Source organism: Numenius arquata, chromosome 5 (assembly GCF_964106895.1).
Source record: "Numenius arquata chromosome 5, bNumArq3.hap1.1, whole genome shotgun sequence".
Taxonomy (NCBI): domain Eukaryota; kingdom Metazoa; phylum Chordata; class Aves; order Charadriiformes; family Scolopacidae; genus Numenius; species Numenius arquata.
The window spans coordinates 48,204,001-48,225,502 of record NC_133580.1 but is presented as its reverse complement, the minus strand read 5'-3'; the positions used below and the strand labels follow the sequence as shown (position 1 = coordinate 48,225,502).

General features: G+C 45.7%; 1 protein-coding gene across 1 annotated transcript; it reads right to left on the bottom strand.

The window, feature by feature from the left end:
• Positions 1 to 471: 471 nt before the first annotated feature.
• Positions 472 to 19,832, bottom strand: PANK2 (pantothenate kinase 2). The gene is given in 8 exon segments (XM_074147429.1): positions 472 to 3,696; positions 4,156 to 4,281; positions 6,190 to 6,313; positions 6,563 to 6,739; positions 7,789 to 8,042; positions 9,220 to 9,572; positions 19,597 to 19,811; positions 19,813 to 19,832. Coding segments are annotated over 8 exon segments (1,320 nt in total). The 3' UTR covers positions 472 to 3,645.
• Positions 19,833 to 21,502: the final 1,670 nt, after the last annotated feature.

Genomic DNA, 21,502 nt, shown 5'->3' with positions numbered 1-21,502 from the left:
CTCGGGAAGCCTCGGGGCTCTGAAGCCCCGCTGCAAAATGAAGCTCAGACCCAACCCCGGTCAAGCACAGGCCCCCACCAACATCTGGGTTTTGGTCAAACTGGGCTTAGAAACCCATTTTTAAGGCACCTGGTTAAGAACTTCCCACTGCATTGCTCAAACAGCAGCAAGGGATTCTCTAGAAGAGATTCTCTCACCACAAGCAACAGCCAAATAGTGATTATTTTTTTTCCCCCTCCATTAACACGCTTTGCCATGCCATTTCCAGAGAGCAGAACACACGCAGGGAGTGAAAAGTAATTAAGGATTGCTGACAGTTATTGTTAATAAGCTTCTAAAACCAACTGAAAGGTGAAGGACTCATTTGCACCCATTTCACTGGCACGTTCTTGAAGCCTGTTCAGATCAACCTTCATCCCTTGGCTCTGTAGCTCGCAAGAGTGAGACAAGAAGCAAACAAGAGAAGAGGTTCAAGTATATAAAAAATAACTGTAATATTTTATTACAAGAAGAAAAAAAAAAACATTTACAAAAAAATACACACAATACATCAAGGACTTTGGTGTCGGGCACCAGACCACACAGGATCTACTCAAAATCCACAGAAAAAGGCATTACACGCACAAGTGCATGGAACGAACAGCAGGAAACGCACGGGACGCTGCTCCCAGGGACACCGGCCTGGCACCTCCTCCAGCGCCGCAGGGCAGGGATTCCTGCAGAGCTTCCCTCTGCCTCGCAACATCGCTTCACCCTAGCTTCTTCCTTCTGCCAGGCTCAGCTCCCAAAAGCTAGTGCTATTAAAAAATATCAGCCCCTCTTCTGTGCGTGAGGAGGATTCAGAGGTTTATACGTACCCTCCCCACACCAACGTGGTCCATATAAAATCACTGTGACTAATTAAAGCTGCCAAGCCCACACCAGCCCAGTGCATCCTTGGAGTATTACACCAAGGAGGGACACAGGTCCTGGGCACAAGGAGATTTCAAAAAGCCAAAGCGTGTTTCTCCTTCTTTTCCATAAGTCAAACCATTTTGACTGTGAGGGTGGGTGACCTGGCTGAAGTGGCAGCCGGTGACGTGCTGTGCATTACATTTTATATGGCAGAGGAAGAGTTAAGTCTAGAAAACCTACAATCGGCAATTCAAAAGTGGAGTTGTTTTCAATACACCTACTTAGGGTATCTTTCATGCGATTTCACAAGAAATGAAGAATAAATAAGGTCTCAGATGCAATAGATCCCAAACAGGTCACCCAGAGAAGGTGTGGATGCCCCATCCCTGGAAACATTCAAGGTCAGGTTGGATGGGGCTCTGAGCAACCTGATCTAGTGGAAGATGTCCCTGCCCACGGCAGGGGGCTGGACTAGATCATTTTTGAAGGTCCTTTCCGACTCAAACCACGCTATGACTCTGTATTATCCTGCTCACCCCCTTCACCTCTAGAAGTAACACATATTGAAAGCAGAGCGGGATACCAACCCTGCACTGAACTGCAGGAAAAGCACACAGGTTTTCTTCTGCAGACAGCACGCAGCAAAGATTACCTTTCAGGCGCACACTACTACCCCTCCCTCCGCCATATTTTTTTTTGCGGTTGCCAAATTACTGGCCGCATTCAGGAAGTTCCAGGCCCACGACGACGTTTAGAAAATGCCTTGCTTTACGCTGGGTCTGCTGCCTGGAACGCTCACCCAGCAGAGCTGACCGGGCAGGCTTCAAGAGAAATATCACACAGGATCTAAGCTAGCAAAGAGTACGCCTTCCAAACTCATAGTTTCTTTCCCATTTCAGGCCCAAAAGAGAGGCAGGTACCATGCAACGAACCCAGCAAGCTGTGGAGCACCTCGTGAGTACTCGGGTCTTGGGCTGCCGGACATGATTTTACTGCTCGTTCCTGCTGCCAAACCAGCCCGGGCTGACCAGTGTCCCCATCGGTCACCAAAACGCACATCGGGGTCAGAGAGCTGACAAACAACTCATCTGAAAAGACACCATGACTTTAAAAGAGGTGTTCGAGTCAGGATGAGGATCACCCCGATGTTCTGGGATAAACGCCCTCCAGTGTGAACGGAAGCGATCCGTGCTCGCGTTTCACGGCGGACGGGTTCTAGAGAGAGCCGAGCTGCTCAGCCGGAAAGCCCGAGCACCGCATTGCGGAGCACACGCTGGAGTCGCGTCTCCCTTCAGCCGACATCATCAAGGGAAGGTGCAGATGGCTCTTCAGAAAAGCAGCTTCTTCACGCTCCCCGGCTGGCTGGAGCGCAGTTATACCCAAATAACTTGCTGCCGGTAGCAGGGCAAAGAGAACACGACCGCCCGTCTCACTAAAGATCCTGTTCGTTCCATAACACAAGATCCAAGGCTGGGAAGAATTTCAGAATTTCTGCAAAGAGCAGGACAAAGCAGAGACGGGAGGAAGGAAGGGCAGAGTACACACCACGTGCACGCTGCTTCTCTTTTTTAACCCCCTGTCCGCTACCAGCATCTCTGCTGTTTTGAGAGAGCGTTTATTCAGTGCGTGATAAGCCATTTCTAAATCCACATCCTGAGATCTTTAGGGGTTCCAGCCCGCAGCGACCCACTCTGGAGGCTGTACACAAGAGCTCATGCACAGAGAAAACAGAGAAGAGTACGGCACGCAGAGGGGAAGCAGAGGTTTCCCCTGGAAACTACTAGTTTAGCGATTAACAAACATAAAATGGAACATATTCCAGAGAAGATCCAGAGCGTATGACTGAAAGAAAAAGTAATCTCTTTGGTATTGTTATATGCAGCCAAGTTTTACAACGGAGAAAAGAAACTCCAAACAAAAAACCCCACTATTTCATCTTCAAATTTTCTTTCAGCAGCTCTCAAGGTCAGAGGCTGACAGACACTCCTAACGCTGTGCCAGCACTGTGGCCGACACCAAAAGGTTACTGCGGTCTGCATAGAAGTGTTACAGGCTGAAATCGGGATCAACCTGAGCAGATTTGGGGTGCCCGAGACACGGGATTTGTGCCTTACCTTTTGTCTCTAATAATCTGTGTACAAAGATAAGAAACTGCAAGAACAGGAATAAAGCCTCACTGATAGCACAACGGTGTCTGAGAGGCCACTGCGTGGGTCAGAGGGGACAGACGTGGTCCGTACGGTTTCCACATGCCAGGGCTGCGCTGATGCTCCTTCCCCTTTACAGACAACGAACAGCACAATGCCAACGCGATGCCTTTCGTTTGCGGAACGTAAAACGCTGCAGCTGAACCCTATAAACTGTGAACTGGGTAGACGTTCCAGCACTCGGAGGAATCCTGATGGAGGGAATAGAGTGCAAGTCTTCTATCACGTCACCACCTTTAAACATATGTAGAAAACTACATAAAAAAGGGCTATTTGATGTCAGTGACTAAATGCCCTGCAGATGTTCCAGATACAACCGCCACCTTCTGTCAGCGTGTTTGCGTAGGTACTCCTTTTGAACAAACCTGTGTTGTAACTGATGATTGGTTTCAACTGTTTACAGACAGAAACGCAACAGTCCTTTCCTTTTCTCATTAGCTCACGCACAATTAGTTTAACAGTCACTCAACAGATGCTTTGAAGCGAAAGGTGACCCAGGAAGTGCCCTGACTTCGTAGGCGCAACGTACAGGATCGGCACGGAGTCAGGCTGAATCCAGGAGTTCCAGAAGAGCACCGACTGCACCAAAATAACCCTGAAGAGCAAACAGACAGGAATATCTATTAAAAACTCAAACATGGGCACGAACCCGACACAAGAACAGTAATATTACACATATGGTGTAATTTTAACAACTTATAAAGGACAGTGGAAAGAAGTAACTATAGGGAGGTACGTCACAAAATAGATTCTTACTATAATCACTGTACTGCAAAGCAGAGCTGCACAGAATCATCTGTACTGTCAATAGTCTTAGAAGAAAGTTCACAAGCAAGATGAAATTGGTAGTAAACAATTCTGATATTAGCTACTGGAACAATATACATGTGTTTTCTGACCCTACACTGGGAATGGCAGTAACTGTGGCTGCAGTAACAAAGCACAGGGAACCTGTTGCAGAGCGTGTATCATCAACAGCTACAGACCCCATACAGCTGTTTCACAAAGGATTTGAATTTTGGCACGAGAAGATAAATTTTAAAAGTCATTTTACCTCATGTTCCAAGAAAAGTGCTTTTAACTGTCCCTTTGACCAGTAGTCCAAAGCATATGCCAGAAGCCTCATTGAGATTGTATTGATCCGAAGGAAATTGCCAACAAACACCACTCGATTGATGTTCTGCAAGTATTGAGGAAAAACAAAAGGAACATTGAGGCTGAATTCCATGTTCTGTTTGCAACAATGAAACCCCCACCTTAGAGTAAGAAGAAAGAATGCCATATGCAGCTTTTCAAGTACACTTTCCAGTGAGAGTTGATGAAAAACAACCAGCTGAAAGCAGAGGGAAATCACCGGTCCACGTTAAAGCAACCAGATCCTGAGGAACCGCATCACCCCGAATAGCTGTTCCGGCAGCTAAAAAGCATAACTGCCTTGGTGAGTGGAGATGGGAGCTGCAGAGAGAAGAGTTAGTATGCACTTGCAGCTTTCTGAATTTAGAATTTTAAAACTGGACCCAAAAGAGCTGATCTGCAAGCAAGAGATGACACTGAGTCGAGTTGGGGTCTGGCAGCAGCAAGAGACGGTTCAAAAGAGCAAGGCGAGATCAGAAGGGGTGCATTGAGACGGTCCCTCAAGCTCAGGAACTGCACTGGGAGGGACCAGAGGCTACAACCAAACACACACACACAAAAAGAACCAAGTGAGTGCTGCCAAGTGTCAGGCAGGATCTACAGAATATTATAAACATCCACAATTCTATCAAAAAGCAGTACCAGCCAAGTCATGTTAAGACACAGGCTCTTTTTCAGACTCTACCAGAGTACCCAGAAATGCAGAGGTGTAACTACAGCCTTTCTAGCTTTGAATAGAACGGCTGATTTTTTGCTGTGAGATTCTTATACTGGCTAGGAACGCTGATCATCAAGTGCCATCTCCTCTCTCTCCCCCCGCAGCTCTGGCCTTTGACTCATTATTAAAAATGCTGAATGGCTCTCTACTGTTAATCTGGAAAAAAAAAAAAAAAAAAGAAAAAAAAAGATTTAGAAACCCATAACCAACACAATTCTGAAAGGAAGGAAAAGACCAACCAAGTAGTGCTATTTTGGATTTAAATTAGACTTCCAGCCAAACTTTTCAATCCCAAAATAGTTCTCCTGAGCCAAGTGATGAACTCTGAAGCTTTCTTGTTCCCCAACAAGAAAATAATTTTCAGTTCCTCCTCTTACTGAGGATTCAGGGTCAAGTCCTGCCTGCTCCTTCACTCATGTCCTTCTATGGATTTTCTTCCATCCCCACGTTGATTAATGCTTTCCCCTAACTATTCAGCATCCTCTCTGCATTCAACTGTGTACTCTAGAGTGAGGACCCAGCAGATGTATGGTGGGCAGGCCTGTTTATAAGATGTCTTGCTAAGTTTCAGCAGTAAATGAAGGTAAACAGTGAACATCTGCCAACAGCAACAGGAGTTAGGAGGACGCTTCACCCCGTTAGCTCATCCCAGAGCAACGGGCTTGGAGTGGAGTGGAGAGCGTGTCTCTGCTCTTTCATAGCCCTGTACAATGCTGCTTGACATGAATGCAACAAGGCAGCACTGTAAAGAAGCTGAAAGCACAAAGATACAGGAACAGCTGTGGAAGTGGTGGGGTCTGGCCAAGAAATCAAGGGCAACTCAAAAACAACACAAGAAAGGTATCCAGCCTCCCTGCACATCCACCCCACCTTTCCTTCTTTCTCAGCAGTCCCAAGAGCTGTAGTTTATCGCACACCTGTTCCTCAAACCACTACAGAGAAACTGTTCAACTCCTGACCAAGCAGAGGACCTAGTAAGACCAACAGCCAACCTCTAATTCATTCACAGCTCTTCAGTTCACAGCACAAGGATCTGGCTCAAACTACACAGACGAGCAAGGACAAAATTTAGTGAAGAATCCAAAATGGGCCAATTACAACTTACTGGAATTCCAAAAAGATGAGTATGAACACGCGTCTACAGAAGCGTATACAGGGAAGGAGAGATTCCACGTGACAGCAGCACACAGATGATGCTTCAGACAGGAAGCTATGAAACAGATTTCCCCTTAATACCTCGTTAAGTGCACACATCCGTGCTATGGAGCCAATGTTATTAGTGATGGTTATTAAAGTAGCCTTCGCGAGGTCCTCTTTGCTGACAGATTCCCGCTTCTCCTTGCTCATCATGTTTCCAAAGCTGTAAAGACAGTTTTCGAGTTAAAAGTTCATTTGCATCAGAATTCCAGGGGAAAATGGGAACTGCTAATTTAACTAAAGTGATTAGTCTTCAAGTATTTCTTTCTAACTTTAAAAAGCATTGTTATCAGTAATTTAGATCTGGTAGAACAGTACAGCAGAAGGAATGGTAGCTCTCCTAAGAGATGTAAATCCAGTTTTTCATCCTTGCAGACTCTCCCATGAAAATAAAGATCAGTCAAGTCATTACCTGGAAGCTACAGCCCAGCCTGGCAATCCAAATCGCTCATAGTCTCCTCCGTAAATGTCCCGCACTAGTTTGTCCACTTTGGTACTGTCTCCACGGGAGGCCATCTCTAGGGCCTCTTCAAAGGTGGAGCAACCGGTAAGAAGGCAGCAGAGACCAAAAAAGGTTCCCCCTCCAAGGCTGCAACATAAAGCAAAATGAAAGTCACCCACTTTGCTTTTAAAGAGACAGAGAAAGAAAAAGGCTTGTTCCAGGGAAAGCTGGGATCACTCAGCTATGCTCAGTTAGGTCAGGCTGCCCCGTTCCTTCAGCTGCTTCTCTTTTCAGTGAGAGCAATATTAGAAGAGCAGCGATTTTCTTTAAATCTGTTACTGTCAAATAATTTACAGCCTGTAAGGAATCCCATGCCCTCATAGCCTTCTGCAGAGGGCATGTTTCTAAATGACAAATTAATTTTCTTATTTTACAATATCCACCTTCCTCCCAACACTCAGAGAAATCAATCTTAAAATAAATACTAGTCCCAAAGGACAACTGGAGCATTAGGGCACAGATACTCAAAACTTAAGGGAAAAACTACATCCTTGTTCATTCTATGGTGCACATATGCCAATAACGACATGTAGTAAGAGTAAGATAAGAGTAAGATCTGTACTGGGCAGGGGGGAAGTTTATTATTATCGCTAACTTTCAGGAAATTCAGGAAAGCTTAAAGCCACAGAGCTCGTTGGCTTTGCCTGGCAACAAGAGTCACATCTTCAAGAAGACGTGGGCTGCTGCAGCAGCCCAGCAACTGTCTGGGGAATTACTGCCATGCCGGCATCCTTTCCACCAAAATAAGGTGACTTTCGGAAGTCTGGATGCAAATCTCTACTGCTAGGATCAAAGCTAACAGTTGTTAACAAGATCACAATGAGTGTATTTGGGATAATCCCAAACTATGGGATCTCTCCAATGGCAAATAAAACAGTTTAGAAGCTGTTTTTTTCAGTTGCCCTTGCTGTAGGACTTAAGAGAGACTGGTTGCAGTAGGGAAACCAAAACATGAAATTCAGATTTTCTCTTCCAGGAGGGATCCTTGTTGGCAGAGATGAGGGACTGCAAAAAAAGCAGAAGTTCAGTCATTCCACTCACCAGCTCGTCCCTGAAAATGTCATCTACAATGAAGAAATACATTCCAGATTCTAAAACAAAACTCAAAGTGAATTTACCCCCTTCATAGCACTCACCTGGTGCCTGTTACCCGTTTATAGTTTTCTTTTGAATACACAGCCAAAATGCTGACCCCTGAGCCAATGTTCACCAAAAGGAGAGGATACGGATTCTCCAAGTTGAATGGGAGCTTCTGACATCTTTCAGCATCCGTCGGGTTTTCAAAATAGTAGCACTCTGAATGTCCATTGAATCCAACCGAATCAATGTACAAAACTCCTTTAATAAGGCAATCGAGTTCATCTAGCTTACAAAGCTGAAGGTCACCCATCTGGCGGAAAAAAAAAAAAAAGAAAAAGAAGAATATTCAAGAAGCAGCTAGGGATCTGAAGTGTTTATGCTCAGGGCTAGAAAAATGCATTTACTGCCAGCTAAATTCAGCTGTCTCCATTACTCCCCGTGGTGGCTGAGAGAAGTACCGGTCACAGGAGGGCTCCATCTTTCTCCACACACATGGACTGCTAACTACCCTGGCCCTAAAGTGTGCAGACATGGAAGAGGGGGGAAACAAACAACTGAATCCACAGATGGACGCCAAGAGAATGCCATCAACTTCCAATGGCCTGATTTAGGCCCTGACTCTGAGGCATTAGCAGGCAAAACAAAGAAAAATGAGAAGGGACTTAGCTGTTGGAAAAAAAACCAACAACAAAACAAACAAAAAAAAACCCAAACAAAAACAAAAAAACCCACAAAAACACAAAAAACCAAACAAAAAAACAAAAACCAAAAAACAAACAAACAAAAAAAACCCCCCAAAACAAAACAACCCCAAGCCCAGCCAGAAAACCACCAGAAAGCAGAGGAAGTTATGAAATTGTTTTGCCCTCATGTCACTGCCTCAACTGCACAAAAAACCTCTTTTATTTGGTGCATTTTTTTCAAGCCCTGGTTAAACAAAAGTATTTATCACACATGTTTTTCACCTATGAACAAGAATCAAACTTATAATGAAGCCACATGATGATGTCAAACTCCAGCTACTAACCTCCTTTCAGTTAATTCACCACCAAATTTGACTGAACCTCAATCAGCTCACTCACATGTGTGTTAGAAATGAAACCACATGAGCAAAGGAACAATAAAACAAGTATTAAGCATGTGAGAAGACAGCAATGAGAAAAAAACCCACAAGACTGACATCAGCATAATCAGAGATTATTAAGATAGAGGAAGTCTTGTTAGAGCACACGCCATGGAAGATAGAGAATAATTTTAGAGTTACAGGAATGTTACATGCACTTTCAGGAAAGAAAGTATCCTAATTTGGAGAGGCAAACTTGACTCCGCATGCTGTTTCCTGAACCGAGTTTAACTTGAGTTAGGTACATGCTTCCAAAGCTAATATTTAGAGAAGTTTTAGAGTCTGCAGAGAAAGTTTTCTAGTTTTCAGCTTTAAGAAAATTTCACTACCACATCCTAATTGTATAGAAGCCAAAAATGCATACTGTGAGAAAGTCCTGCTCAAATTTGTACGCTCCACCTCCCGTGGCACATAAGGTAGTATGGAGGCTTGAGAAGTGTTTTTCGCTTCCCATTTGAATAAAAGCAGGCATGTCATGAGTAGGAAAGCGTATAAAGTGCAGATTGCCTTTACGTCCACACAGGGTAAGGTCCTTTAGTTCAAGGTGCACATCCCGAATGCCTGTAGATCCATAGGCTACATTTGATGTCAGGTATTTGCGGATGCTCTTGAGATTTTCCACTTCTTCCTCTTCTTCTTCAGCAGTGATGTCCTTTGGTTCAAAATAAACAAGTTTGACCAAGGTTCCTCCAATATCCAAGCCAAACCAAGGGAAGACTAAAGAGAGGAGAAAAAAAAAAAAAAAAGAGAAAAAGAAACAGAGTATGATACTGTCATACCACCAGCAAAATACTTATAAACTGAATTAATTCACATAATTCTCTAGGGACTCCAAAACATAGGCCCGTTAGATCTATCCGTTTCTAATGTGGAAAACACACAAGGAAATATTAGCAGTCTCATCCGTCTTTGACAAGTGTGGCTGAGATTCCTCTGTACATGGACTTAACTCCTGTTTTGAGATCCCTCGTGTTGAGGAGCTCCCAACATTTGATATGCAATCCTCAACATACTTACACCACCACCACCACGCAGCGCCGGAGATACACACACCACAGGTCTGACAGCATCCGTACACCCGCTAGATACTGCTGCAATTTTAATCCCCAGCTATTTCTTTATAATATAAAGTTCTGATCCAGAGCCAGAGCCAAGGATAATACCAGTGCTTTTACATCAAAGGGATGTACAAACGTTAACTAATTACAACACATAACTGAGGTAGACAAGTAATCTAAGATGCCCCAGGGAGACAAAAACAAATGTCTAATTGGATTATTTTATTAGTCAAATTCCCCCATGGTACAAAATATGCATTAGTGTCAGGCCCAGCAACATTTACAGCTGTATTAGATAATGAGCTTCTTGGAAAAGATCAAGAGAAAACCCTGATCAGATGGAATCTGCGATTAGAGCCGAGAGCTGGAACAGATTAATATTACTATTAATGAGCTAAAGGATAGGCTAGAGCTAACAAGATACACGGGCTCCAGAGCAAAGAGAAAAATGCAGCCACACATTACGGCTTACGGCAGCAGGATTAAACCCTTGCAGTTTTTCCAAAAGGAAAAAAATGAATTTTTAGAAAATAAACCCGCATACAGCATAGGCGTTACTAACGTTCCTCTGGAAAGAAGGATCTCAGGTTTTAGTAAAATTCTTACATGTCAGAGACAGGAACGATAACATGCTACTGTTATTTTTGCAAAATATGTTTGCTTATCTGCGGACAGATAAGCATGCAACACGAAGAAGCCCTCGTTCCTACGGCCATTTGAAAGCAAGCGTCTCTCCGGTAAGACTCAGGGAAGCAGCAGCCACCCCCTGAAGGCAGAACTGCCCAAGCGAGAGCATGTTCCTTGCCCCTTCGTCCCGGCAGCGCAGGAGATGCGGGCTGAGGCCCCGCCACTGGAGCTGCAGGAGCACTACGCAGTCAGAAAGCAATACCTAAATACCCAGAGGCAGCACTTAAGAAAGCTGAACAGCAAAGAAAACAACCCAGAGGCATGAGGGGAGCTCACTCCCAGACCAAACCATCTTTGAAAAGCCACAAACCCGACAGGCAAGCACATGTTTGAAGATGATGTATTCACTCCTCAGCGGGTTAACTTGGTTTCTGTACAGAGCGGAGATAAAACAGCCCTTCTAGAGCATCACAGTTCCCCAGGAGCTGCTACAGCCATCAGTTACCCACGTTATTTTTAAATCACTAAGTTATTTTTATATATTTACATAGAGGCCACCCCAACCATCAGCAAAAGTAATCTTGAAAGAAGATGCAAGCTCTATTTTAGGAGGCACATCCACATCTCAATCATCCTCTATTTCTAATGCATTTACTTCAAACACGATCAGACATAAAAATAACTCTTCATGAATGAGAGAGAGAGAAATTTGAATCACAGTCCAACGGAGAGAAAAAGCAGGAGCAGTTCAAGGACTTTTTTCATCACAATTTCTCATTCTGTACTCCAGAATTCAGAATGACAAACTATCAGCATTTCAGGATGGAAAGTCTACCAAGTGCTTTACTTGGGGAAAAGTTTAGCATATGTATCTTTCTTCAAGACTCCCTCATGAAAATCTTACTATAGCTAAATTAAATAACTAAGTTACTTCTCAAGATAGGAATGCTGGCTGCCTGGGTCTCATCATGCAACGTCAGGAGAACCATATCCCTGGGGTCACCACACCAGGAAGAGCACCCTCGTGGAAAGGGGAGTCCAAGACACGAGAGCATAAATGAAGGGAAAGGAAGGACAAACTTCAGGGGGCTTGTACCCCTAACAGAACGGGCCTTGTCATGGAGGAGTGTGGCAACAGCAGCTGAGGTGGCAAACAGACACAACAGAGACCATGACCACTCCAACAGGGAGACAGGCACCCTACTTCTGCATGACAGGCATCAGGGCAGCAAACACCAAGTGTCTGCTTGCTTCACTCACCTGCTCATCCCGACAACTTAAACCTAAAAACCTGCACAACAACCCACCTGATGCGTCAATAAAGCCATCTCCAATATGGCACATACATCCATAAATCAGAATAGGACCCCTCAAAGCATTTTGTCTTTCTTTGAATCAAAGTCCTAGATTTATCAACTAACTACCACAGAAAAATGCTTTGAACAAGGATGACGCCCTACTATTGAGAGGAGCGACAGTACAAATACCCTCAACATCACACAAGGTAAGAAGAGGGCATTGGCAGCCAAACCAGAGCCTTCTGCTGTTGCTCCAGTCCCTCCAGGGACTGGAACTGGTAAACACCATTCTATTTAAATATCCAGTTAATGTACAGGATCACTAAAACCAGTTTCACCACATGCACTATGCTTTTCAGTACTGCTTCAACTCTCTGCAAAACTAGCAAGCTCTACAGCAGAACAGGAACAGGAAGAGGCTTCTCACGTTACTCAGACAAGTCTTCTCCTGTCCGTTGTGGTCACTAACATCTTGGACTCCCTTTTCACAAATTTCCCACTCGGCTGCTTTGCCATCTCTGCTCAGACAAAGGGATTGGTTCCAAAAAGCTCATGTCCCTCCTTTTGATTTCTGGAATATATTTGTTCGTGTCAGGACATGCAAATTTTTTTTTTGCATTATGAAGCCTGCACTTTTTTTTTTTTTTTAAAGCATACCTTTGTATTTAGGGACAGCAATCCTCCCCCCAGCATCACTTTTCCAGGCTACGCAAGGGTAAAAACGGAGAGAGAGCACAAGGTGGGGTCTTGGAGGCACCCTCATTGGGGTGCAGCAGAAGAGCATCCAAAAACTGAGGCACGGTGCCCTGCTGAAGCCACGTATCTGAAAACACCATATGGGCTGCTTCACCACAAGCTAACGGGCTTCCACTTCAGAGTAGACACTCAGCTGCTAGCACAAGCATTTGTTCAGTAGAATAACACTAGTTCATTTTAAAGTTGGCCGTGAAGTTCACACACCAAACTCCTACACTCAGGGACACAAACCTTCCACATTTTGGGGCATGAGAATCACCAACTTGGTCCATCAGTTTAGGAAGATTTCCTAGTCACAAAGAAAGATAGCAGCTCCTTAGAAACTTCATCCCAGCTCATTCTTGGTGCGCTCCAGACTTTCGTTTTTCTATACACTATACATAAATAAATACATACATTTTTATATACTATATATATTTATATACTCTCTATATATACACATTTATATATACAATATAAATCTATACATTTACCTTTTATTCAGATGGTGTTACACCTGCCACTGAAGTAGCAGAACATCAAGCGTGAGGTTAACCATGCCAGTTATGCACTGTCTAGCACACCAGAACACATGGCTAACAGGGAAACAGGAGTGATGCCTGCAGAGCGTGGTGTAAAGTGGCCAGATTGGGCTCAAGGTTTACTAGTCTTCGCTCAGCACTGGTCCTCCTAAAGCCCAGCTGGCCCCAAGACCATCCAACCCTCCACACTGGGACAGAGCATCAAACTGGAGCTGGCTTCACATATCTGTGCAGTATCAGCTGCAGAAAGCTTCTGTGTGGAGCAGCTGGTGTTCTCAATCTGCAAACAGCTTGGCTATACCTTCAGTAATTCACCAGGGATAAATTCTAAAAGATAGCCTATTAAAGTAATTAACTTGAACCAAATGATTCTTAATTATGGATCTCTCATAATATACATGCCAGCCACAGGTTAAGAATCCAAGGAAGAAGTGTGCTAGCTCAAAATGAAGTACTTCTTTAACATACCATAAAGGATTTTCTATGGAGTAGAACCTGCACAGAGCACTCAGTCTGAGGCATGGAAAAAACTTCCCCTGTAAACCCATTTTTGTAGGAAAGGGGTGTGGCACACAAAAAAACCTGAGGAAATTATTTCAATGACATGGAGAACCGTTTTTTTTTTCTTACACTTACAGGAAGTCAGCCAACATGAACATGCAGGGCAGCCACGGCTCTTCCATATCTGAGAACTAGAAAAATCCGTGCCTTCAAAGGGAGGAAGGAGGAAGCTCTCTTGGATGAACGCCATCACCATCTGCTACCGAGATTTCTCTTAAAACACTGATTTTTCCCAGCATCTACAGTGCAGTTGAAAGCCATCCAAAGATCTCTCCCTTTTAAGCCTCTGAAGCACTGTTTCCAAGAGAGTTGCTGCAGAAGACGGCAGTTCTAGAGCAGTGTGAGAACTGGAGGCATCCAGGAGCTTTTGGGCAGCCCAGAGGCTGATTTTTCTCAGTCAGAAGGTTCTGCTGAAATAACCAGTGCAAGAAGATGCCAACTTTAACGGCCAAGGCAAGAAATGCAAACACTGCCTCTCTTCACCACCTCCCTGCTGCTACTTGGAGCCCGTAGGCAGAGCATGGGAAAAGCACCATGGTGCAAACCTCTGGACTCTCCTCTCACACCCAGCTCCTGGAGCTGAGGACAGACTTTTTAGCGAGGCCTGTAGCAACAGGACAAGGGGTAATGGTTTTAAACTACAAGAAGGTAGATTCAGACTAGACATAAGGAAGAAATTTTTTACAAAGATGGCGGTTAAATACTCAACCAGGCTGCCCAGAGAAGGTGTGGATGCCCCATCCCTGGAAACATTCAAGGTCAGGTTGGACGGGGCTCTGAGCAACCTGATCTAGTGGAAGATGTCTCTGGTCATTGCAAGGGGTTTGGACTAGATGACCTTTAAAGGTCCCTTACAACCTGAACTGTTCTGTGATTCTATGACCTTCTGGGAAATTTTTAGTCTCTCCCTGAGTATTTGGACATTTAGAAGAAAGGCAGGAAATCCTCTTCTCAAAGCCTAAACTGCTCTACATTCAAAACCTTCTACAGTCTTTTTCCTTAAAGAAACTCTATATATTACTTTGTTAGCCTGATGACAGCCACTAATCCCATTCTCAAATTGTGTAAGATAAAAAAATAAATCCTATGGTATTCAGTATGAAAAGTAGCAGGGGTACAAAGAAGGTGACTTAAGGAACTGGCAAGATTGTGGCACCACTCAGCCTTGTGTTCACTTTCTTCCCTAATGCAACATATTGTAACAGCAGTTATAAAGTATCTTAAAGCAATTTTTTTCCAAGAAAAAAATTATACATCTTTTGGCCTGACAAAAAATTGTTTTCTCGTCACATAGATGCTTTTAAAGAAATGTGTACATTATGTATTTCCATGATTCTGACAGAAGATACTTAATTTTTTTTTTTTAAAAAGGAATTAGTTGACAGGACTACAGAATGGCTCTATATATACAGCAGCTCTATACATACATTTTCATACACACAATTTATATACAGCTCTTTGCCTTGAAAATAAACCTTCTTCTCATGGGCAAATCTACGGATATGCAACAACAAACAAAAGAGCAGTCTGTAAACAAAGTTAAGGGCTTACAGCTAGCACTAAATAACCTCACATGCAGAAAAGCTCAAGGATACTATGTGCTCCCACAGCAAGAGCACTGCCACCCTCCCTTCATCTTCAAATCCCTTTTAGAGTTACACTGTAAGCTCTTTGGGGCAAGAAAAATATAATGCTGTTATTTGTTATGTAAATTACTTTAAAAAAACGGACACTATATAAATAAAAAAACTAAACAGACTTCTTTTGAAAGCTGCAGAAATGTCAAGATGAAAGAGGCGATATAATTAAAGATCTCCATGGTGGATTTTCTTCATACGACAAGTAGCTCAAGTCATATTTCAGACTGATCCTTAAGTTAGGAGCCAATTATACCAGAAGCTAAAAAGATTTGCCTGCAGAAGATTTAATTGAGCGTATGACAGCATCTTACTCTAAAACATTCAATGTTATATTTAATAGTGTTATACCACGATGAAAATTTTACAGCTGGGGAAAAAAACATTCGTCAGCATTTAATATAAAGCGACACTAAGTCTACATATCTTCCCATCTCTAAAAATAGGCTCTGCTAAGAATTCACATTTCATACACAATTCCAAAACATAAGAAGGTATTTAAAAATCAAAGCTTAAATTTTGTACTGCAAAGGAGCTGCCAAAACAGTCTTTTATTTGTACCTCCACTTGGGTACTGTGTATACTGAGAATTTAAAGAAATGTGTACATTAAGTCTTTCCATGATTCTGACAGAAGATACTTAATTTTTTTTTTTTTAAAAGGAATTAGTTCACAGGACTACAGAATGACTGAGGACATGCTTTTTTTTTTTTATTTTTTTAAACTGCACATGCATACATTTTTAGAAACTGTTTGCAGGATGTTCTTGACATTTTAGCTATTGGCTTTATTTTGGAATTCATTAATACCCTACAATACAAATACACTTTATGCAACTTACTTCCCCTCCCTTTTTGTCAAACAGTAAAACATTATGGAGGATGCCTAGCAAAACCATCAAAGCAAGCTTCTTTCCCCCCCCCCAAAGAACTAACAGGCTACAGAAAGGAGAAGTGTACTTTGTTACCCAGGGAAATAACCTAAACTCATCTCTGCCAAGGAAACCAGGTTTTCAGGAAGGAGCAGACGAGCAGTGCGGCAGCACAGGAGAGCTAGGAGAGAGTGGGGGAAAGGGAAATGGGGAGAAGCTGAGGAACTGAATCACTGACCTATTTCTCTTATTGTAAGGAATATTCATTACAACAAAATATTCATCTGCTCATTATGATGTGGTCATCATCGGTTTTATGCCTGGCACTTAAACCTACCCGCAGCAAGCCATTTGGTATACCACAATTACGTTAATGTAAATGTGAATATCCTCTTTACTCATCTGGGGTATTTCCAGTCCAGTTTTTAAGTGTAGAGTTCAATAACGGTACCGATAATTCATTACCAGAAAGGAATTCTTCTGTATTGACTCTGGAGCTGATAAAGCTTTTTCTGTATTATTATTTCTGGCTGTACCAATAATCCTCTCAAGCTCCTCTCCACCAACATAATACTCCAAAACAGCTAAGACCTTCAACCAATCTCTGCTTCACAACATTTTCAAGGACACTTCTCACTTCTTTCCGAAAGCAACAGCGTCCTTGACTTCTTCTCCTTTTGCCTGTGGCACACTGAAAATCACGGCGCCTGCAATAACGCGCTTTAGTTCTTGTGAAGTGCACCAAGAAACATTTAACAGCCCGAGATGCACTAAAGCACACAGCTCGGAGGTCAATTGTACTGTTGCAGGTCGGGTTATTTCAGATATATCCAATCTGATGCCCCTCGGTCTCAGACCTTCCTGATCTCTGCAGTGAAACAGTCCTCACTGCATGTTACTGGTACAGACAGACGACTATGGAGGAAGAAAGATCACGAGCTTGAACTGCAGCCTGCTGAAATCCTTTCATTCCTGGGGAAGCAGGGCTCATCTGCCAGGGCATCTGCCAGCACAGGCAGCAAGACAAGCCTCAAGGTCACCGAGCTTGTTTGCCACATACCAGCAGCAGACAAGTGGGAGCTAAAGTAGGACGTTTTTGATCATACGCCCATTAAGCGGTTTGCTTTCATTTAGGCTTGCTTGAATCTTCCTTAATGTGGGATCGGGCATTTTAACTTCAAAATGTAATTTACTCTGACATCAGACATTGTCCCTATTAAGGGACGTACTTGCTCAAGCACATTTTTCTTCCAATTATTACAAAAATAATTTAGGAAAGACAGGCCACGTTGTAATCCCAAATTGTACTATGCTGACCTTCCAGACTGGATCCAAATCTTGTCTTGGAAGCTCCCAGAACACCTGTTTTCCTAAAAGTATCCCACGCCACTCTGCATTGAACTTTACCGCAGCAAACCAGAACCTCCATGCCCAACTTTTAAGTTTTCGATAGAACACACAGACACTGCCCTCAAGCAAGGCAGGAGAGTATTATCACCGAATGGATAGCTCCATCTGAAGTCCAACCTAATTTTCACAGTGGAGATCTCTCTTCATTTCCCTACAGCTAGCTGCAACCTATTAACTAGCATGTCTCTAATTAACAACCCCACAGCTCCCATTGGTATGTTTTGCTGTGATTTCCTCACGATAGCAACACAAGTGGACTTTCACATACAAAGCTGGTTTTGTATACATAGTATACATATGTACATACAGAGTATGGTTCACATACAAAGCATCTAAATCACAAGGATGCTCACCACTGCTAGTGCCATTACACCCCCCTACCAAATTTCTCTTTCATCATATTAGTTCTTGGGTAAGCAGAAAACCCCACCATTACCTCAGTTATTAAACATTAACTTTACAATCATTTCCTGGTGCAGGAACTGTAATCCAGCACGATCTGGAAATGAAAGGGAGGGAGAGGCGAAGGGAATGCAGGTTAGCACAGCCACGCTGACGCTACATTAGCATTGCCGAGCTGCACTTGCCTGGAATTAGTAACGCAAGCAGCATCCCGCTCAGCAAATGTCTTTAGAAGTCTTTTGAGATATAATTCCTATTTTTCACACTAAGACAGGGCAAAAGAGAAGCTTCCTTTTTTTCTTTTTTTTCCCAGCAATCGAAAAACCCAGAAAGAACACTATTTAAAACGTTACATTAATATGATAACAATAACATCTTGGCACTGCCAGCCAACAGACTGAGTCTTGCTACGAGACGCAGGACAATTTTGATTTCTGTTCTCATCCTGGACTCATTTGCTGATGTCCTTTAATAGCTGCGCAGGTAACGGGGAATCACACTGACACTATTTCATTTTCAGTGTATGGCAGTTTCCTTCCAACAGGAAGGACTCCAGCGTGAGTAAAGAAATAATCACTCAGTTCCACTTCAAACATGGCTGAAGTAAGTAACCAGCCACAGCCACCTGAGCAGCAGCTCCTGCTGCTGCCAAAATGAAGGCTGCCATCCATTTTGCGCCTAACTTGCTCCACACACCGTTTCCCATATGGCATTTAAAAACGTGGTTCAGGGAATGGGGTTTTTTTCCTTACAAAGCCTGGTTCGGTCTGCGCCCAGTCCCTGCCAAACCTGCAGGGTTCTCCTCTCCCAAAATTTACGCCATTCTCGTTGCTCTCCATTGCTTTTGTTCTACCAGTTAGCAGCCCAACCACACAGCCTTCACCCGCTGGCTCTGGCTGCACACCCTGGCCCCTCCATCTGTCTCCTGTCTCCTCTTCCTCACCCCCTGTGTCCTTACCAGTGACCTTCCCTCCCGCTCTGGTCCAAGGTCCCTGACTTGGGCTCCTCAGCACCCGCTGCAGCCCCGACCTCAGCCTCCCGCCCCACCAGCCCAGGCACCGCCTCACCCTCCATCCCCCAGAGCTCCTGCAGCTCAGCCCGTCCCACCCCGACCTGCTCAGCCCCTGCCTCACTGTTCCCACCACGTCCCCGCCGGCCTCTCCCCAAACTGGGCAAGGCATCACACCCACCGTGGTGCCCCCATACTGGGCATACGCGACAGGTCATCACACCCACCATCCTCTCCCCAGACTGGCCGCGCTGGACAAGGCATCACACCCACCGTGGTGTCCCCAAACTGGACATACAGAGCCCGTTACCCCCGACCCCTGCATCCCTCCCTGCCTCTCCCCACTGCTGGGCTCCCCCAGCCCCGCCCCACCCCACCCCACCCTCCTGACCCCGCCCCCTCCTGGCCACACCCATCCTAGCCCCGTCCCACTCCAGCTCATTACCATAACCCCCACCCTAGGCCCCGCCCCTCCCCACTGCCACCCTCTAAATCCCTCCCGCGGCCCCGCCCCTTCGGCCCCGCCCCTCCAAGCCCCGCCCCCGCCGCAGGGGCGCCCCCCACTTCGTTCGCCCCCCCCGCCGCACTCACGCGGGCGGTTCTTGCGGACCGAGTCCCGCCGCTGGCGGCTGACGGAGCCGCCCCGTTCGCGGGGCTGCGGCCCCGCCGCGCTGTCAACGCCCGCCGCGCCGCTGCTACGCCGCCGCGGGGGTCCGGCCCCCTCCGCCCCCGGCCTCCGCCGCGGCTTCTCTTTCTCCTCCTCCGCGCCGCCACCGCCGCCGTTGCCGTTGCGCAGCGGCTCCATCCGCAGCGCGGCCCGGCCCCATGGGCCGCCCGCCCCGCCGCACCGCGCTCCCCGCAGCCGCCACCGCCGCAGCAGCCGCCTCGCAGCGCGCCTGCGCCAAACGGCCCCCCGCGCGCCCCCGGCCCCGGTGGGCCTCCTCCCCCCAATCCGCGCCCTCTGTCGCACGGAGCGACAGGCGGCTCCGCCAATGGGAGGGAGGGATCGGACGGCAAGCGGGGCGAAAGGCCCTCCCCCCCGCGCTCGGCAGCGGATAGTGACAAGCGCGGCTACCCAATCGAATGTGCGAGCCCGGTACGGGGCGGGGATTAATGCGCCCGCGGGGGCGGGACATTATGCGGCAGCGTTGGCCTATGGTTTTTCTTTGGGAAGAGAATGACACGACTGCTGTCCAATAATGTGAGGCGGCTGCCCGGCCGGGGCGGGAGAAGGCAGGCTGATTGACAGACCGGGTAACTATGGCAACGCAGAAGGGGGCTGTAAGGAAGACCGCAGTAGGCCCAGTTGGACTGGGCCGCGCGGGGGGGCCTGCTTTGCATACGATTTGCATATGCAGATAGCAAGGCCTCCTTCATCGTCTCACGGTGCGGCGGCTCCGTGGTCCCCTGGCCCTCGCCATGTCGGGCCTGTGCCCCACAGCCTCTGCCACAATCTTCCTAAGGGCCTGGGGCCAAAACCTCATTCCCCACCTACAACTCGCCCCTTCCTCCAGCTCCTCCTTCGTCAGCCATCTCTGGGAAACTCCAGACTGTCACTGCTTACCCTGCCTGCGAGGGCGATCCGTCCCAAAGCCGTGCTGGAAAGCCTTGTCTTGGAAGGCTGCCTCTCTGGGCCACAATAACCCCACTAACATGAACTGAAACAGCATCAGATGTTTCTGAGCTCGACACGTCCTGGACTACAACTAGTTGGGCTCTGGCCTTGCTGGAGAGGGCTACGGTTTCCTTCCTACAGAGGAAAAGACAGACAGACAGCAGAAAGAAGTTCTTTGCCCCTTCACAAGGCCTCAGAGATCAAGTGGGATCCCAACCCCCTCTTCCAGTGAGGGCAGATGGGAACGCCGGAGTTCTCCAAAGATCTTGTGAGCTCCATAGAAAGGACGAACAAAACAAAATGCTAGACAGATTTAGGAGGATTTCGGAGGAAAGACAATGAAACAAGGGTCAAGGATTCAGGATGCATCTGCCCCAGTCTGCCCCAATCCAGCTGCCCTATAAATCACAACGTAATTTAAGTTAAGTGCTGACACATCCTGTTCTTTAAACTCTGGCCCTACATTTATCAATGCTGTGCTAACAACTACTGCAGGAGCCATTCAGGCAGCACAAAAATTGAGGTGACCATGAAGAGGGGTGCAAGCAACAATCAAAAGGATTACATTCAAGAGGAAAACAGACTCCCAGACTATATTATGCCGCAACCACTCCCGTTGTAACACAATGCAGGTGTGTTACACCTACATTCCACATTCCTAGGTGGAATGTTAATTGGCATCTAATATACCTAGAGTACGGCCAAGCGTGGAACTGCAACCCAGTGACCCACGGTGCTCTTCACCTGCATCGTGTTAATCTCAGCTCACCACAATCCTCAGGCATTAATTCGATACCAAAGGGATAAGCGACTGACATTCAAAAAAGGTGTAATAATTTCAGTAAGAATTTGCTGGATTCTGGTTGCTGAGGTGAAAACAGG